General features: G+C 46.0%; 1 protein-coding gene across 2 annotated transcripts in view; it reads left to right on the forward strand.

Moving 5' to 3' along the window:
* Positions 1 to 17957, forward strand: part of PLEKHA5 (pleckstrin homology domain containing A5) — a 280511-nt gene that overhangs the window by 191040 nt on the left and 71514 nt on the right. For both annotated transcript variants that reach the window (XM_065422970.1, XM_065422971.1), the window contains exons 9-10: positions 1461 to 1576; positions 17140 to 17592. In XM_065422970.1, the coding sequence (XP_065279042.1) occupies positions 1461 to 1576; positions 17140 to 17592 (569 nt within the window). The remainder of the gene's footprint in view (positions 1 to 1460; positions 1577 to 17139; positions 17593 to 17957) is intronic.

Genomic DNA, 17957 nt, shown 5'->3' on the forward strand with positions numbered 1-17957 from the left:
TGAATTTGTTGTAGATATAGACAGATAATTGCTAAACTTGATGAAGGAGCTAACCAGGCATATTTCATCATTTTGCAGCTCCTTTATTTTTAATTCACATCTCTTAATAAGCACACCTTGGTGGCTTGGAATTGCAGTCTCCATACGGGGCTAGTCTATATCTACATGGCCCTGCAGTTTCAACTGCAGGAGTGTGAATCACAGCATGCACTACTGTGCTGCACTGTAATTCCCCTGTGTGGACACTGTGGGCATGAACTAAAAGGTCCCTTGTTGGCGTTAACTTAGTCCTGATTAAAGAGGATTAAGTTAATGCCAACTAAGGCTATGTCTACACTAGAGACCTTACAGCAGCACAGCTGTACTGATGCAGCTGCACTACTGTAAGATCTCTCGAGTAGCCGCTCTATGTTGACAGGAGAGAGCTTTCCCATTGACATAATTAAACCATCCCCAACAAGCGGCAGTAATTATGTCAGTGGGAGAAGCTCTCCCACCAACATATCGCTGTGCATACTACCACTTAATGCCAGCGAAACTTATGTTGCTTAAGGGTGGGTTTTTTCCCCACCCCTGAGTGACATAAGTTTTTTGCTGACATAAGTGGTAGCATAGACATGGCCTTAAGTACCTTTTACTTCACATCCGCAGCATTCACATGGGGGAGTTGCATTTCAGCACACTAGTATATGCTGCCTTTTTAACCCCCTTAGTCTGAAATGCAGGGCCGCATATATAAGTCCTAAGATGTATTTTCCTCTATTGTGCACATTATGTTTATGAAACTGGGATTGCTAATTAGTGCACATCATGCTGTCTCTCTTTTTAATTTTGGGAAAAAACACTTAAGGCATTTACTATGATGTGAATGGATAAAAGAAAAAAAATTGAGTTTAGTGCTTACCTCTCAGTATTAGACAAACTATTTTGTGTTTAAATATTTATTTTAGTTGGTATATTCTTTAATCATGAGTAAAGTAATCACTTGCATATTCTCTCCTAACATGGAATTTCATTTCTTGGCTTTGAGTTCCTTTTTGGCTGTCCTTAATGACTGTTGAGCTGTACACCACTGAAAGTTACAATGGTGAGTACAAATTAAAACTTACTGAATTGTTCAGGCTGCAGAAAATGTATAATTTAATATTTATATTAAGTTAATGTTTTATGAACATCGGTATAGGATTTTTGATAGCAGAAAAATATAAATAATTTCAGCAGGGTACATTCACAGAGAAGCAACAATTAAACTTTCAAGCTAATTCTTTTATTAATCTAATTGCACTGAAAAAAAGCATAATAGTGAATGATATTGTACAAAATGTTTTCTATAAATTATTTGTAGTGTTTTCATAAACCTAACAACAATGGAGTAAGAAAACAATAACATTATTTGCCTTTTTTTTTCTTTTACAGAAATCTTGTCTTTTTATTACAATGACCTTGTCATTTCCAATCAGGCAGCTCATCCAAACATGAGGACCTATTATTTCTGCACAGATACAGGGAAGGAAATGGAGCTATGGATGAAAGCCATGATAGATGCAGCACTTGTACAGACAGAACCCGTGAAAAGGTAATGCAGTTTGGCAAACCAGTAGAACAAGGAGTTAATTTCCAATCGTGGGTTTGAGTTTGTTTACTTAAAATGTAAGGTAATTCAGCTGTGCTTCAGCCCCACCAGTGATAGCAATGATGAGAGCACTTATGGGGTATGTCTTCACTGCAGTTAGATACCCGTAGCTGGCCCATGCTAGCTGACTCAGGCTCAGGGGCTATTTAGTTGTGGTGTAGACATTTGGACTTGCACTGCAGCCCAAGCTCTGGGACCCTGCCACCTCACAGGATCCTAGATCCCAGGCTTCACCACAAGCCTGAACATCTACACCACAATTAAACAGCCCCTTAGCCTGGTCCCTGCTAGCCTGAGTCAGCTGGCATGCGTCAGCCACAGATTTTTAATTGCAGTGTAGACATACCCATGCTTGTTGAGAATTTAAAGCCTCTAACCTTCCTCAGAATGACATGGTAGTTAAAATACTAATGGCAGCTAGCAGCTTGTTTACATTTGTGCGCCGATTGTTGCTACTATCATTTGATCTGAACCACTGGTAGTAATGGTGGTACATTTCAAAAGGAAAAAAAATTCCTATGAACCTGGACACAATGAAGAAAAAAGGGCAAAAAGATGCGAAATCAAGCCCACCTCACAATTTGTAACGCTCAAGAAAAACATTTGCACACTACACACTGTATGTGATAAACTCATTCCTGTTTCATGATTCTAGTGTCCTTGCTTCAGGCAGTATGCTGATAAAAATAGAAAGTCCATAAGGAATGTTCGGACCAGTGCTGCTTTAGGCTCAATGCTAACAGTGTTTTGTAGCTATATGCATATAACCTGTAGTATTTTGAGAGCTTCTCCATTACAAGTGTTCTCACTGACCCTTTTACTTCTGCCTAGTGTTCAGAGACTTAGAGGGATGATAGTCTGACTAACAAAAACTCAGAATATACTTAGATTTAATATTAAATGTAAGTTAAACAGAAAAAAATCAGAATTTTTAGCTTTAATCCCAGCTAAAATCCCTGAAGAGCACATTAGTTAATATTGGCTTGTGGTTTTTTCCATCATCTTGAAGACAGATTATTAAAATAGAGTAATTTTTTCATTAATCTATGTGTGCCTAGCTCTTTTCGTCTAGGGGTCTAAAAACAAATTACAGATTATTAAGCCTCCCAGTGTGTCTCTGTGAGATAGAGTATGGTAGGATACCTACCCATTGTATATCTGGGTAAACTGAATCCCAGAAGTTAAATGCCTTGCCTATAAAATCTCTCTCTCCCTCCCCACCTGCCTGCATATAGTAGTCAGGAGTCTTGCTCCTCTGTAGCACTTACAGGGGTTCTTAAAGGTTTTCATAGCACAGGCTACATCTGAGAGTGGTTGTTTCATAGTCCACCTCCTGCCCCATTCATGATAACCTATCTCAGAAATTTAACCTCCTTTTTCGAGTGATTGCTCATGTGTATTCCACAATAGGTGTGCGTGCATGCCACGTGCACCGGTGCCGGAAGTTTTCCCCCTTAGCAGTACCTTTAGGGGAGCACCCCTGGAGTGGCGCTGCCATGGCGCGGTATAAGGGGCTCTGCGCGCTTCCCCCACCCTCAGTTCCTTCTTGCCACCAGTGAAGGTGCTTTGGAACTGCTCTGCTGTAGCTTTCCCTCTTGGCCTCTGTTACTTCATAGTTGGTAGTGCCTATAGTTTATTTAAAAAAAAAAAAAATAGTTTTAGTTAGACTTAGTTAAGTGCGCCTGGGTCGGGGCATGCCCTGTGCCCCGGGCTTTAAGTCGTGCAACACTTGCAAACGGCCTATGCCCGTGAGTGATCCGTGCGTGGACAGTTTACGCTGTGTGGGGGAAACCCATCTCAGCGACCGCTGCAAGATTTGCAGATCCTTCAAACCTCAGACCAAGAAGGAGCGGGACATTCAGCTCCGAGCCATTTTGATGGAGTTGGCCCTGACCCCGACTGCTCCGAGTTGGCACTGAGCACCGTGGCATCAGTGCGCAGCGACCCAGAGGTGCCCTCCACCAGTCGGCACCACTCCCCGTCCACGAGACACTCTAAAAAGGTGAAGAAGAGGTCTTCCCCACCAAGGCACCAGAGCAAGACTGGGAGAGAGACTAGACCCGCATTGGGCAGCTTTCAGTCCCCATCGGCCTTGTGGCCTCCAACTCAAGTTGAGCCGAGTAGCCCGGCCCACTCCGAGCCAACCTCCCCAGACACCAGTGGCCACATTTGGGTGCCCTCCACACCGGAGGCCCTGCAGGTGGCTCGAGACGTTATGTCTCTACCAGTACCAGTATCAGTATCACCGTCGTTGTCGGCTCCCCGGTCCAGAGGTAAGCCACTGCTCGGATCCCCACAGTCACCACCTGGATGGTACCGCTTACGGTCAAGGGAAGGTTCCCGACGCTGTTCCCCGCTCAGTGACCGCCCCGTGCGCAGTCCCCATCGACCCCCACCAGGTTGTCTGGCTGGGTACCAACCAGCAGGGGTTCCAGGCACCACTCCGCGTCAAGGGAACGTAAACCTCGCGAGGAGAGCGTGCCCCGCCAAGACCGGGACAGACGGCACCGGAGGTCATTGTCTCCGAGAAGGTACTGTAGCCCCTTGCGGTATGGACATCATCACCGTTCCCATTCCTGGTCTCGCTTGAGGTCCCCACCGCTCCCGCAGTCCCAGGCATCGATCACTGGCACCTCGCTGTCACGGATCCGCACATCGGAGCCGGTCACGGAACAGCTGCTACCGGCAGTACTACTGCTCTTCCACACCGTGATCATGGTCACACGTTCAGCACCGCTCCTGATGCCGCCACTCGTCCCAGTCATGGGATAGCAGTCGATCGTATGCCAGCCCAGCCTCCTTTCGGAGTCATCAGTCGATGGGCCAGGCTACTCAGGCTGGACAGCCCGCTCCGCCAGTGCCACAGCAGGTGCAGTGGCACCGGGCTCCCTGACCAGTGCCATGGTACCAATGGGCCCCGTGGGCCCCGACGCAGCCCCTGGTGGTGGCTCACTCGGTGGCTGGAGCCTCGGAAAGACCGTCTGCCTCCCTCTCTCGGCCTCTCAGAAAGGAGTCAGTGGAGTGCTCATCCCCGGTCCCGCACTCAGAAGTGGTGAGACCTGTGGCACCGGTGGGGACGCAGAGTACTGCACCCCCATCCTCATCCTCTCCTGATGAGGCGATCACGGCCCCTCCTCCACCAGTCCCGCAGGAGGACACGAAAGCCCACCAAGAGCTGTTGAAAAGGGTGGCATCAAGCCTCAACCTACAAGCTGAGGAGATGGGGGAACCCTCGGACTCCCTCTTCAACGTCCTCTCGGCACTGGCCAGGGTGTCTCTCCCACTCCGTGAAGGGGTATCAAAGATCTCAAATCTCAAATGCCTTGTTGCACACCCCGGGTTCCTTGCCCCCCATTTCTAAGAGGGCAGAACGGAAGTATTTCATGCCCACCAAGGGGTATGAGTACCTGTATACCCATCCTGCCTCCAACTCTCTAGTGGTCAAGTCAGTCAACCATAAGGACCAGCAATGTAAACTCACTCCTACTCCTAAAAATAAGGACTCGAGGAGACTAGATCTATTTGGTAGAAAGATTTATTCATCCTCAAGCTTCCAACTGAGGGTTGCGAATAACGAAGCCCTGCTGGGTAGATACGATTTCAGTTTGTGGCGCTCCCTGCCCAAATTTGCAGACTCCCTCCAGGAGCGTGTTAAGAAAGAGTTCAAGGCTCTGGTTGAGAAGGGCATGGCTGCCGCCAGGGCGGTCCTTCAGGCAGCCTCGAATGACGCGGATATGGCTGCAAGGTCTATGGCCTCCGCGGTGTCCATGAGGAGAGCATCGTGGCTCCTTCTGTGCCTCGCTGGACAACCCAGACAGAACTCCTTACAGGACCTTCCGTTTGATGGCAAGGCCCTGTTTGCGGAACAAACCGACGTGAAGTTACACAGTCTGAAGGACTCCCGCATGATATTAAAGCCCCTTGGCCTCTATGTCCTGGTCCTGGCCACAGCAGGCTCCCACTTAGGCCACCCACTCCAGATATGAGCCCCCTTATAAAAAGTCAAGGGACTATAAAAAGCACCCACAAAGGCAATCACGGCCTGCGCCCCAGCCTGGGCCCTCTAAGGGTAAACAGGCGGGAAAGCTCCAGTTTTGACGGGACGCCCAGAGGCAACTTACCAAGGATCCACCCACAATAAAACTTCCCTTCTCCAACCGGTTGCGTGCTTTTCTCCCGGAGTGGTCGCAGCTGACCTCCGACCGATGGGTCCTCAACACTGTCTCCCGGGGCTTTACCCTCCAGTTTATTTCTACCCCACCCACCTACCCTCCATCCCCGTCCCTCTTCAGGGACTCCTCTCACGAGAGCCTACTCGAGCAGGAGGTGAGGCAGCTCCTTGACTTAGGAGCGGTGGAGGTGGTGCCAGTGGAGTTCAGATGCAAGGGGTTCTACTCCCGCTATTTCCTTATCCCAAAGGCCAAAGGGGGGCTCAGGCCCATCCTGGACCTGCGAGGCCTGAACCAGTACATGGTAAAGCTCAAGTTTCGCATGGTCTCTCTGGCCTCCATCATCCCCTCCCTGGCACTGGTATGCCGCCCTAGATCTACAGGATGCGTACTTCCACATTCATATATTCGAGGGACACAGGCATTTCCTCCGCTTCACAGTTGGGCAGGAGCACTGCCAGTTCACTGTCCTCCCGTTTGGCCTATCCACAGCTCCCAGGTTCTTCACAAAGTGTATGTCTGTGGTAGCAGACTACCTCAGACATCGGGGTGTCCAGATCTTTCCCTACCTCGATGACTGGCTGGTCAAGGGCAGCTCCAGGTCGCAGGTACAGGATCACGTAACACTCCTCCTGTCCACATGCAGCACACTGGGCCTCTTGGTAAATGACACCAAGTCCACGTTGGTTCCAGTGCAGCGCATAGAGTTCATTGGGGCAATTCTGGACGCAACGTCGGCCAGAGCCTCCCTCCCACCGGACAGATTGGAAACCCTAAGGGAGCTCATCAGCACAGTCAGAAGGTTCCCTGTGACAACAGTCAGAGTGTGCCTCCAACTCCTGGGTCATATGTCGGCGTGCACGTATGTGATTCGCCATGCCAGACTCAGGATGCGGCCCCTCCAGCTCTGGTTGGCCTCGGTATTCTCCCAGTCCAGAGACAGGATAGACAAAGTCCTCACTGTGCCCAAACCAGTGATAGCCTCCCTGTGCTGGTGGCCCTTCCCAGGGAACATGCTCCAAGGGGTCCCGTTCAGGGGCCCACCCCCGTCTGTGGAATTGGTGTCCGATGCGTCGGACCTGGGGTGGGGAGCCCATGCAGGGGACGTTCAGACCCAAGGTCTGCGGTCCGCGCAGGACCTTGCCCTGCATATAAATGTCAAGGAGCGCAGGGCAGTCTGTCTGGCATGCGTGGCCTTCCACTCACACCTGGTGGTCAGGGTTCTCACGAACAACACGGCCTCGATGTTCTACATCAACAGGCAAGGTGGGACCCGATCCTCAGCCCTCTGCCAGGAAGCCCTCAGACTGTGGGACTGCATAGCCCACGATATTTACCTGGAAGCCCACCACTTACTGGGCGTCTGAAACTCTCGGGCAGATCGGCTGAGCCAGGACTTCTCCTCTCCGCACAAGTGGTCTCTGCACCCAGAAGCGGTGCACAGGATTTTCCAAACGTGGGCACTCCCCAAGTGGACCTGTTCGTGACCCAGCAGAACCGCCGGTGTCCCCGCTTCTGCTCCGGGGAGGGTTGGGTGTGGGCGCGATCTCAGACGCCTTCCTTCTGTCCTGGTCGGGCCAATTTTTCTATGCCTTTCCCCCGATTCCACTGATCGGCAAGGTCTTAGAAAAGATAAAAACGGATAGGGCCCGGGTCCTCCTGATTGCCCAAGCAACATTGGTATGGGACTCTCACGAGCCTGGCAGTTGCCCTGCTGTGGCCGTTGCCATCCCGCCCGGACCTGCTCTCCTATGTCCATGGTTGCCTCCTCCACCCCAACCTAGCAGCACTCCACCTCATGGCGTGGCTGCTCAATGGTTAGGCCAGGGGGAGAGGACTTGCTCGGAAGGGGTTCAGCGCATCCTCCTGGAGAGCAGGCGGCCCTCCATGCGTCAGGCCTACCCGCCGAAATGGTCTTGGTTTTCCCGGTGGGCCGCTGGTCGGGGTGTCTTGCCTGTGCCTGCTCCGATCCAGCTTATACTAGACTACCTCCTTCATCTTAGAGCCCAGGGCCTAGCGCCCTTGTCCGTCAAGGTGCACTTGGCAGGCATATCGGCCTTCCACCCGCCAGTGCAGGGTCACACGATATTCTCTTATGCCATGACTGGCCAATTCCTTAAGAGTTTGGATCGCCTCTTCCCATATGTTAGGCCCCCAGTCCCACAGTGGGACCTGAACTTGGTGCTGGCCAGGTTAACTGGACCTCCATTTGAACCGCTAGCAACATGCTTCTGGTCACACCTCTCGTGGAAGGTAGCATTCCTGGCGGCGATCACATCCGCTAGACAGGTCTCGGAGCTCTGGGCCCTGACCTCCGAACCCCCGTACACGGTGTTCCATAAGGATAAGGTCCAGCTCCGACCACATTCTTAGTTCCTCCCTAAGGTGGTCTCTGCCTACCATATGCGCTATGACATTTTCCTGCCGGTGCTCTCTCCCAAACCCCACGCATCCAGTGAGGAGCGCCGCCTCCACATTCTGGATGTGAGACGGGCTCTGGTTTTCTTCCTGGAATGTACAAAACCGTTGAGGAAGTCTTCGCAACTGGTCATCACCTCGGCCAAACGCATGAGAGGCCGGCCGATCTCCACTCAGCAGCTTTCCAACCGGATCACCTTGTGTATCCATACTTGTTACAACCTGGCAGGAGTTCCCCCGCCGCTGATTGTGAGGGCACACTCGACTAGGGTACAAGCCTCGTCGGCTGCCTTTCTGGCCCTTGTCCCTATTCAGGACATCTGTAGGGCTGCCACATGGTCATCGGTTCACACGTTCACCTCGCATTATGTGATTGTCTCCCAAACCAGGGAGGATGCCGGGTTTGGCAGGGCTGTGCTCCGTCCCGAGTGTCTGAACTCCTACCCACCTCCAACAGATATAGCTTGGAATCACCTATTATGGAATGCACATGAGCAATCACTCGAAGAAGAAAAGACAGTTACCTTTTCCGTAACTGGTGTTCTTCGAGATGTGTTGCTCATATCTATTCCACATCCCGCCCTCCTTCCCCACTGTTGGAGTTGTCTGGCAAGAAGGAACTGAGGGTGGGGGGAGTGCACAGCGCCCCTTATACCACGCCATGGTGGCGCCACTCCAGGGGTCGCTAGGGGCGCTCCCCTATGGGTACTGCTAGGGGAAAAACTTCCGGCACCAGTGCACGTGGTAAGCACGCACACCTATTGTGGATTGGACATGAGCAATACATCTCGAAGAATACCAGTTACAGAAAAGGTAACTGCCTTTTTTTTACATTACTTCCTGTTTGTGTTAATGAAATTTAATATGTGCAGTATTTTAAAGGTTAAACCTTTTGAAGATCAATGAAAATGTATTGTGTGTACTGAAAAATATCAGTGTAAACTGCTCCTATACATCTCATTGGGGTGTCAGTTCTTAAGATTTAAGATTTGTTATAATTTGACTTAATGATTTCTTAATGATTTAATGATTTCTGATCATTTCATCAAAATCATGTAAACTAATATTCTCTGAATGTAGTGTGGTAATCTTTGGGATGTGGGGCAGCTTTTTTCTGTCAAGGGTGGCTGGAGTACAGAACAAGGAATTCACGTCTCCTCACTCCATATTTTAAGTCCACCATCCCCTACACAAAAAGGGTGGGAAGAAGTGCGCATTCTCTTACCAGTACTAAAGGCCTCATCTGTCAAGTGGTCCCCATGCCTGCTGTCCAGTTTTTCTGTGACGGCTTCTGCAGTCTAATTATATTTTAATACCAAAATCTAGAGCACATTGAACATGAAAATGTCTAGGAATAGTGTAAAATAAATTTTAATTTAATATCCGATAAATAACACCAGGAATACTGCAGGGATTATAGCATTCCATTTTCATATTTAATTCACTGGAAAGCTTCATTTTCAAACTTACATAACTTTTACAGACTTTTCACTTTGTTGCGTCAGAGCACCCCAGAAACTACCTAGAAGGGTCTTGTCACAAGTTTTAGGTCCAGCTTACCTAAACCTGGACCTTATTCCTAAAATACTTTAGAGTGGGGCCGCCTTTCTGTGGATCCTGTGCTTGGGAGAGACAGCAAATCATGGACAAACCTACGAGGCCAATTCTGTCTACTTTAGCAGCTGAATATTGGAAAACAATGTCTTTAAAATGTTAGTGGTTGAAGGGATTGGTGGTAGTGAACAGAGGATCTAGGACTTTTGACCACCCAGATTTCCCTCTTCTGTGCACTCTTTAGTTTCTCCATGCAATAGTCCTTATGTTGTTATAGTAGCAGTAGATTGAGGGATGAGGTGAAGACTGAGGAAGGGAGGGATGTGTGAGTGCTGCAGAAATCTGTGATCTGTCTCAAATAATGGGTTTGCGTATTTTATATGGGGTCTTGGTTATCTTAAGCTATGTCTGTGCTGCACTGCAATGCGGACTATGGAGGTTTAAACTGAAAGAGAACTCACCTTAATGTGAACTAGGTACCTTTATAGTTCATGACAGCAGCTTCCATGCAGAGCAGTTAGGTCACAACAATTCACACCCCGTGTAGTCTGCAGCAACATGTAGATATGCCGTTAGTTGTGTCAGGGTTGTAGGATTTAGCCTTAGGTTTGTGAATATATTTTAAGGGGTTGATACTGCAGTCCTTGTTGCATGCAAAACTAAAATCGGTCCCCTTGAAAGGCACAATAATAGTCTTGAAAGAATTAATTGAACAGATACTTTTCAAGACTAGCATAGTCTCTTAGGCTTTTGTATCTGTTAGCTATAACCGGGGGGAGCAGACATCTGTTTCTGGTGAATCAATCTTTTGGCTATAAAATCAATCTTTAAAAATAAACTTTTTTAGCAGGATATGATCTTATACACATACTGTAAAATAAGTATTCTTGGATCCCCAGGCAAATCTGTTAAATATTATATCTATTACCTCATCCTTAAGTAACCTGATGTTTTGGCATTCCTGTAACACATGGGATAAAGTGCTCTTGGTTGAATTATATAATCAGCAAGTGCTTTTGTCTCTTTATTTTAATTTTTTTCTTCTTGCTAGGAGTTGTGTATCCTAAATATAATTTTCCTATTGTTTTACTTCAGGTACAATAGGTAGGCTTGTTAAGAGAACAGATACTCTCCCTGTTTTCATCCAAACTGATGCTCAACACCTTACTTCCATACCTTTTGTTTTCTGAAGTTAAATTACCTATTAGTAAAATGATTTATTTAAATGTAGAAGTTCTGCTATTTCACGAACGATGGCATTCCTGGAACTCCCTTGTACCTAAGCCTAACAGTCTGTTAAATTGTGCATTTCAGCTTTAAAAAATTCCAGCCTCCAATTTTTCTGTCTTTTGTGGGTATGAGAATACTTATTCTTTTTCTGATGAAAGCATTCCTTTTTATCCAGTTTTGCTGTAAAGTGATTTTTATCTCCCCTGTTTAAAGCCTGCTTAAAATAAAACAAAGTTTGAGGTGAGGAAACAGTTACTTTATTTCCTTCTTGGATAATTGATCTTGAATGATTAATAGCTTCAGTCGAGGGCGTGAGCTCTGGTGAAAAATCCTATTGAGAGCTAATATGAGAGGAGAATCTTCGATAAATTCCTCTTGAAAGCCAAAACTGGTCCTTATTGCCATTCTTATTTGTTGTCCAGTGAATAATTTGGTGAGTTTTCCGGATAATTCTTATATATTCAATGGAAAAAAACGTGACTAGTATGTTTGAGTGAAATGACAATTACGGCTTCTTTCCCTCTATCCCAAATATTTTAAAAAATTGAAATAAAGTAAGCATTTTTGTTACTTCCATAGGTACAACACTGAGTGTATATAATATTGTAAGGTGCATATTTATTATCATTGAATTTATTTTTCCCCATAGGCTTAATTGTAATTGCTTTTACCTGAGTAAGTCTGGCTTTATTTTCTTAAATGGTAGATACAAGTTTAACCAGGTCCTCAGGGTCCTATTGTAAGTAATCTCAATACTTTAATCTATCAAGAGTCCACTTAAACCTTTCATTCATAAAACGTGACCTGAAACAACCTCTTGAAATTGGCAAAATATCAGATTATTTCCAAATTAGATCACCACCAGCTTAGTGATAAACGATAGCAATGTAGGGTTTTTTTTGTCTGCTCTAGTGATATGTTATCGGTGTACTACTATGTCATTTTCTTTTGCTGATCACCTAGTACAGTACACTATTTACCTATGATTGCTGTGGCTTGTTTCACAGCCATGTCAGAAAGTAAGAAGTGACAAATCTAATAGGTGTCTTCACTTTTCCATATTAAGGGCTAGAGTCTGCCATATTAATGTACACTGAGTAGTCACTTATTTCTTGAATATCAGGGACTAAGTAGGGTTACCATCCGTCGGTATTTCCCCGGATATGTCCGGCTTTTTTGTCTTTAAATAGCCGTCCGGGAGGAATTGGTAATAAGGTAGAAAGGTCACGGCTGATAGAGCGGCTGGACCTGATTGAGCCGCTCCCATTGGCCTCCAGGAGCCAGAGCCCCTCCCCCCCGCCTCAGTACTCTGCTGGGGTGGGGCTGTGCGCTCGGCAGCCCGGCAGCCTGTTTGGTTTGGCCCACGTGGAACCAGCGGCTTGAGCGGCATGGTGGTAAGGGGAGTCCCGGGGGGCAGTCAGGGAGCAGGGGGAGGGTTGGATGAGTCGGGAGTTCTGGGGGGGCTGTTGGGGCAGGGGTGTGGAGAGGGATCGGAGCAGTCGGGAGAGGGAGCAGGGGGGGTTGGATGGGTCGGGGGTTCTGTGGGTGGGCTATCGGGTGGGGGTGTGGAGAGGGATTGGAGCAGTTGGGACAGGGAGCAGAGGGGGTTGGATGGGTCGGGAGTTTGGGGTAGGGCTGTCGGGGCGGGGGTGTGGAGAGGGATCAGAGCAGTCGGGACAGGGAGCGGGGGGGTTGGATGGGTCGGGAGTTCTGGGGGTCCTGTCAGGGGGCGGGGAGTGGTTGGATGGGGCGTGGGAGTCCCGAGGGTCTGTCTTGGGGCGGGGTGTGTGGATAAGGGTTGGGGCAGCCAGGGGACAGGTAGGGGGTAGGGTCCTAGGGGGGCAGTTAGGGTGGGGGGGGTCTCAGGAGGGGGCAATCGGGACAAGAAGCAGGGAGGCTTAGGTAGGGAGTGGGGTCATGGGGGGCAGTCAGGGGACAAGGAGCAGGGGGGGTTGGGAGTTCTGAGGGGGGCGGGAAGTGGAAGGGAGTCCTCTTTTTTGATTGTAGGACTAAGGTACTACTCAGTGTTTGTATAGGTGGCAAAATCAACCCCTAGATGGCTCGGACACAAGCATTTATAGCAATGTAAGTGTTAACAGTGATACGCAGTTGTGAAATTTGTTTCTGAATTTGCAAAGATGACCTTAATTTTGGCATTTTCAAATTTTTGAGTGCCGATCTTTGAAACTTTTAACATTCAATTTTTCGTATCTGTAATTATCAGTGCTCTACCTATTATTATCTGTGAGAGGTCTTTGGCAGAATCTGTCATCCATTTTCTCTTTTGGGTTGAATTGTATTAGAGAGCACATTTTTTAGAAAAAATAATTTCACCAAATACTTGCTTAGGCAAAAATACTGGTATGTTAATATTCCAAGAAAGATAAGTGTCAGCCCCATGGGCATGTGCTCTATTCTGTTACCAAAAAATCCATTGAAATTCCAATGAAAAAATCCTCAGAAGACTTAATATTGCCAGATGTCATGTTGACCTGCTAGCAGAAAACATCAGATGGATCAAACATGGGAATCCACCAACACTGTGCAAGAAACAGTACATTGTCCTGATGGGTAACATGTCAATGCGAGCAGCCACAGAGATGCACATTTGAGTATTGGTTTGCATATTTCTCAAGTGCCTTTCATCCTGTACGTTTTCTGCCTCTAACAGCTGGCCTCCTGCGCACGATGAATATTGCTATTTCTGGCTGAGATACATTAAATACACTCTTTTGTAAAAGTCAAACTTTTTTTCATACTTCACAGAGGGGTGAACGTAGGGCTATATGTGTGAAGTCAGCAAGGTGTTATTGTATCCCTTCACTTCTCAGAGATTTCATCAGAGAATTCACAGCAAAGTAGGACTAGTTGTCTTGCATAGCTTTAACCAGTGGTTTGTCCACATGAACACTGAGAGTATTCATGTTTACACTGCAAAAAAGACTCTCAGCAGCAACTCTCAGAACCCAGATCAACTGACTCGGGATCACAGGGCTCTCTCTAAGGGGCTGAAAATAGCAGTAGAATCATAGAATATCAGGGTTGGAAGGGACCTCAGGAGGTCATCTAGTCCATCCCCCTGCTCAAAACAGGACCAATTCCCAACTAAATCATCCCAGCCGGGGCTTTGTCAAGCCTGACCTTCAAAACCCCTAAGGAAGGAGATTCCACCACTTCCCTAGGTAACCCATTGCAGTGCTTCACCACCCTCCTAGTGAAAAAGTTTTTCCTAACATCCAACCTAAACCTCCCCAACTGCAACTTGACACCATTACTCCCTGTCATCAGGTACCACTGAGAACAGTTTAGATCCATCCTCTTTGGAACCCCCTTTCAGGTAGTTGAAAGCAGCTATCAAATCCCCCCTCATTCTTCTCTTCTGCAGACTAAACAATCCCAGTTCCCTCAGCCTTGCCTCATAAGTCATGTACTCCAGCCCCCTAATCATTTTTGTTGCCCTCCGCTGGACTCTTTCCAATTTTTCCACATCCTTCTTGTAGTGTGGGGCCCAAAACTGAACACAGTACTCCAGATGAGGCCTCACCAATGTCGAATAGAGGGGAATGATCACGTTCCTCGATCTGCTGGCAATGCCCCTACTTATACAGCCCAAAATGCCGTTAGCCTTCTTGGCAACAAGGGCACACTGTTGACTCATATCCAGCTTCTCGTCCACTGTAACCCCAGGTCCTTTTCTGCAGAACTGCTTCCTAGCCATTCGGTCCCTAGTCTGTAGCAGTGCATGGGATTCTTCCGTCCTAAGTGCAGGACTCTGCACTTGTCCTTGTTGAACCTCATCAGGTTTCTTTTGGCCCAATCCTCTAATTTGTCTAGGTCCCTCTGTATCCTATCCCTACCCTCCAGCGTATCTACCACTCCTCCCAGTTTAGTGTCATCTGCAAACTTGGTGAGAGTGCAGTCTACGCCATCCTCCAGATCATTAATGAAGATATTGAACAAAACCGGTGTAGAGGTTCAGGCTCAGGCTGGAGCCTGGGGTCTGAAACCTGGCAAGGGGAGTGAGTCTCAAAGTCTGAACTCCTCCAAAAGACAACTAGATCAAAGCACATTAATGAACTATTAATGTATGTCAGCAGGGTCCTCATAGACCCTTAGAGTGCAGTAGGCTAGTGCAGGGTAGATTCACACCCCAGCTTGCTGCAAACTAAATGTTTGTATAGACAAGCCCTTATAACTGCTCTGTGAGTTTGAGTATTTTAACTCGTTTTTGGGAAGGAGATACAGTGAAGGAAGAGTTAAAGTATATCCTACCAATTTGGTATATCTAGTTGACCTAGGAGATGCATACTCATACAGAATTGCCTTAATCTTTCATTAATTCTCATAACTGCCTGTATAGTTTTAGAGTGGTAGCTGTGTTAGTCTGTATCAGCAAAAACAATGAGGAGTCCTTGTGGCACCTTAAAGACTAACAAATTTATTTGGGCATAAGCTTTTGTGGGCTAGAACCCATGCATCTGATGAAGTGGGTTCTAGCCCACGAAAGCTTATGCCCAAATACATTTGTTAGTCTCTAAGGTGCCACAAAGAGGACTCATTGTTTTTGTGTAGTTTTAGTAAGTTTTGCTATGTTAACAGTCTTGAACCAATATAAATGTATGTACAAAAAAAGGGTCAGCTCCACTCTAAAACTACACTGCATAAATGCTTTATTTTCATCATTTGTAACTAGTTAGTCTAGTTGAGCTAGCACTTGTGGGTGGGATAGGAGTTTGTGTCAGTCTAAGAAATTCCTTGTAAAAATATTTGAACTAGTTCATATATCTGTAATCCATCTGTGTAGGAGTTGGTAAGGAATTCTATTAATATGTTCTAACAACTGCTTGGTATTAAAAGGCATGATTCCACTTAATGTATAAGCATTTCACCGGTGGAGCATTTGAAAATAAATGTCCAGAATTCTTGAAGAAACTATAGGAATAATGGGTAAAACTTTCAAAAGGGAATTAGGTTTCTCAGTCCTTTAGGTGCTTATGAAAATTATACCCAACATGATTCGCTTGTGAAAATACTCTTAAAGTATTTATGGTTTAAATAAACTTCTGGAATGATGCTTAATATTTGTCAGACATTTAGGCCTAATGCTCAGAATTCAAGTGGACGTAAATCAGTGTGCATTTGCATATGAAATTACTTAGATTGCATGGAAATAGACACGATGGGCTGCGTGCACTGGTAAATACTATAATTGGTGATATGCATCTCAAAGTACTATTTGCACATGCAATTGTTAGTTGTGATACAAATTAGGCACACAGTTGGAAACTTGGGGCTCAAATGTCCCAGTGTTGAAGCACCCTTGACTCCTTGAAACACTAGAATTTAAAAAGAAAATAATTAAGCTCTCAAGGTATACATTTCTATAACTTGTGTAATATAAGTACTGTATAGCAGTTACTGTTTGGTTCTAAAAATATATATAATTATTTTGTGCCACAGTTCCATAGTCAGCAGATATTTTCCTCCTAAAATTAAGGAAGCCACAAGCATTTCCCTCAAAATATACAATAGCTGAAATGACAACATACCAGAGAAAGCTAATTGATGTCAGTGACCATATAAAGTTTAAAATATAGAATAATGTGCCCATTATATGTTGAAACGACTAGCATAGTGAATTATGAGCTAGACAGGAACATAATATGCTGCCATCTGAAACACTTTGGTTTGAAGTCAGTCTGGATTTTAAGCTGTTTGCATTCCAGAGGCTTTGATTCCTGAGAAGAGCCACAGAGTATGTGCTGTTCCAGCATCCTGTCCTTTGGGAAATTAATATCTGCTCTTCCAGTTTCTCTAGCTTGATGTCAACCTGTTTAGTGGCCACTTACCATGATGGTATAACTTGGAGTTTGGCTTGGTATGGATGTTCCTAAAATAGAAAGAAGTAGAGGGGAATTCTTTAACAAACAAACAAAAAACCCTACTACTGACCATTTAAAACTAGCCTGGATTATTCTCCCAAAGACAAGCTGTTATAGCTTATTGGTTAGACAATGGTCTCTTAGAACAACCTGGAACCCATAATAATCAAGGAGTGTTTTTTCAAAAGCAAATACTTCAGCTATTACAGTTTGTGTGTAGTTATGTTGTTATGCCATTTTCTTCTCTTTTCAGAGTAGAGAAGATAACTGAAAACACACCACCTCGAGAAGTGAATAACATTTCGAACCACAGGGTGTTAATTAAACCAGAGGCACAGAATAATCAAAAAAACAAAGAAGTAAGCAAAAATGAAGAGAAGGCGGCTTTGGAAGCTGAAAAATATGGATTTCAGAAAATTGGACAAGATAAACCCTTAACTAAAATTAATAGTGTAAAGCTAAATTCAGAATACAGAACCTTACCAGTGAGCGCACTTCAGACTGGACTCTACAGGCCAGTTCATTTAAATGGGTCTGAGAATAAAGCTGTCAATATTGTGGCAGACACTGGAGATGGAGGACAGCACAATGCAGTTCACTCACATATGGAGTCTGAACGAGTCATACAGAGAACTAATTCAATGCTTCAGTTGGAGCAGTGGATTAGAATTCAGAGAGGAAAGGGGCAAGATGAGGAAACAAGAGGGTAAGCAATTTGATTATTCTTTTAATTTAGATTTTCTGTGACAATATCTTGGTCAGATTCTTTTTCAGGTGTGTAATTAACTTAATATTACATTCCTGTAAAGTCCAGTTTTTGGCTTAAAGAGGTTGTCTTGCATTATTGTGCATGCTGGTTATCTAGATACACAATCTAAGTAGATAGTAAGAGACGCTCTCAAACAGTCACTTAGCCTCGGTAAAAGTTGTTTTATTTAAATGGGCGCTGCCAGCTAGTTTTTAGGCACAAAATTTAGGTTGGGGAAGAATATATGAAACCAGGTAAGAGATGTGGGAGGGTTGTTTGGGTTTTTTGTTTGTTTGTTTGTTTTTAAATTTGGTGTTGCTGGT

This window comes from Emys orbicularis, chromosome 1 (assembly GCF_028017835.1).
Source record: "Emys orbicularis isolate rEmyOrb1 chromosome 1, rEmyOrb1.hap1, whole genome shotgun sequence".
NCBI classification, from domain to species: Eukaryota; Metazoa; Chordata; order Testudines; family Emydidae; genus Emys; species Emys orbicularis.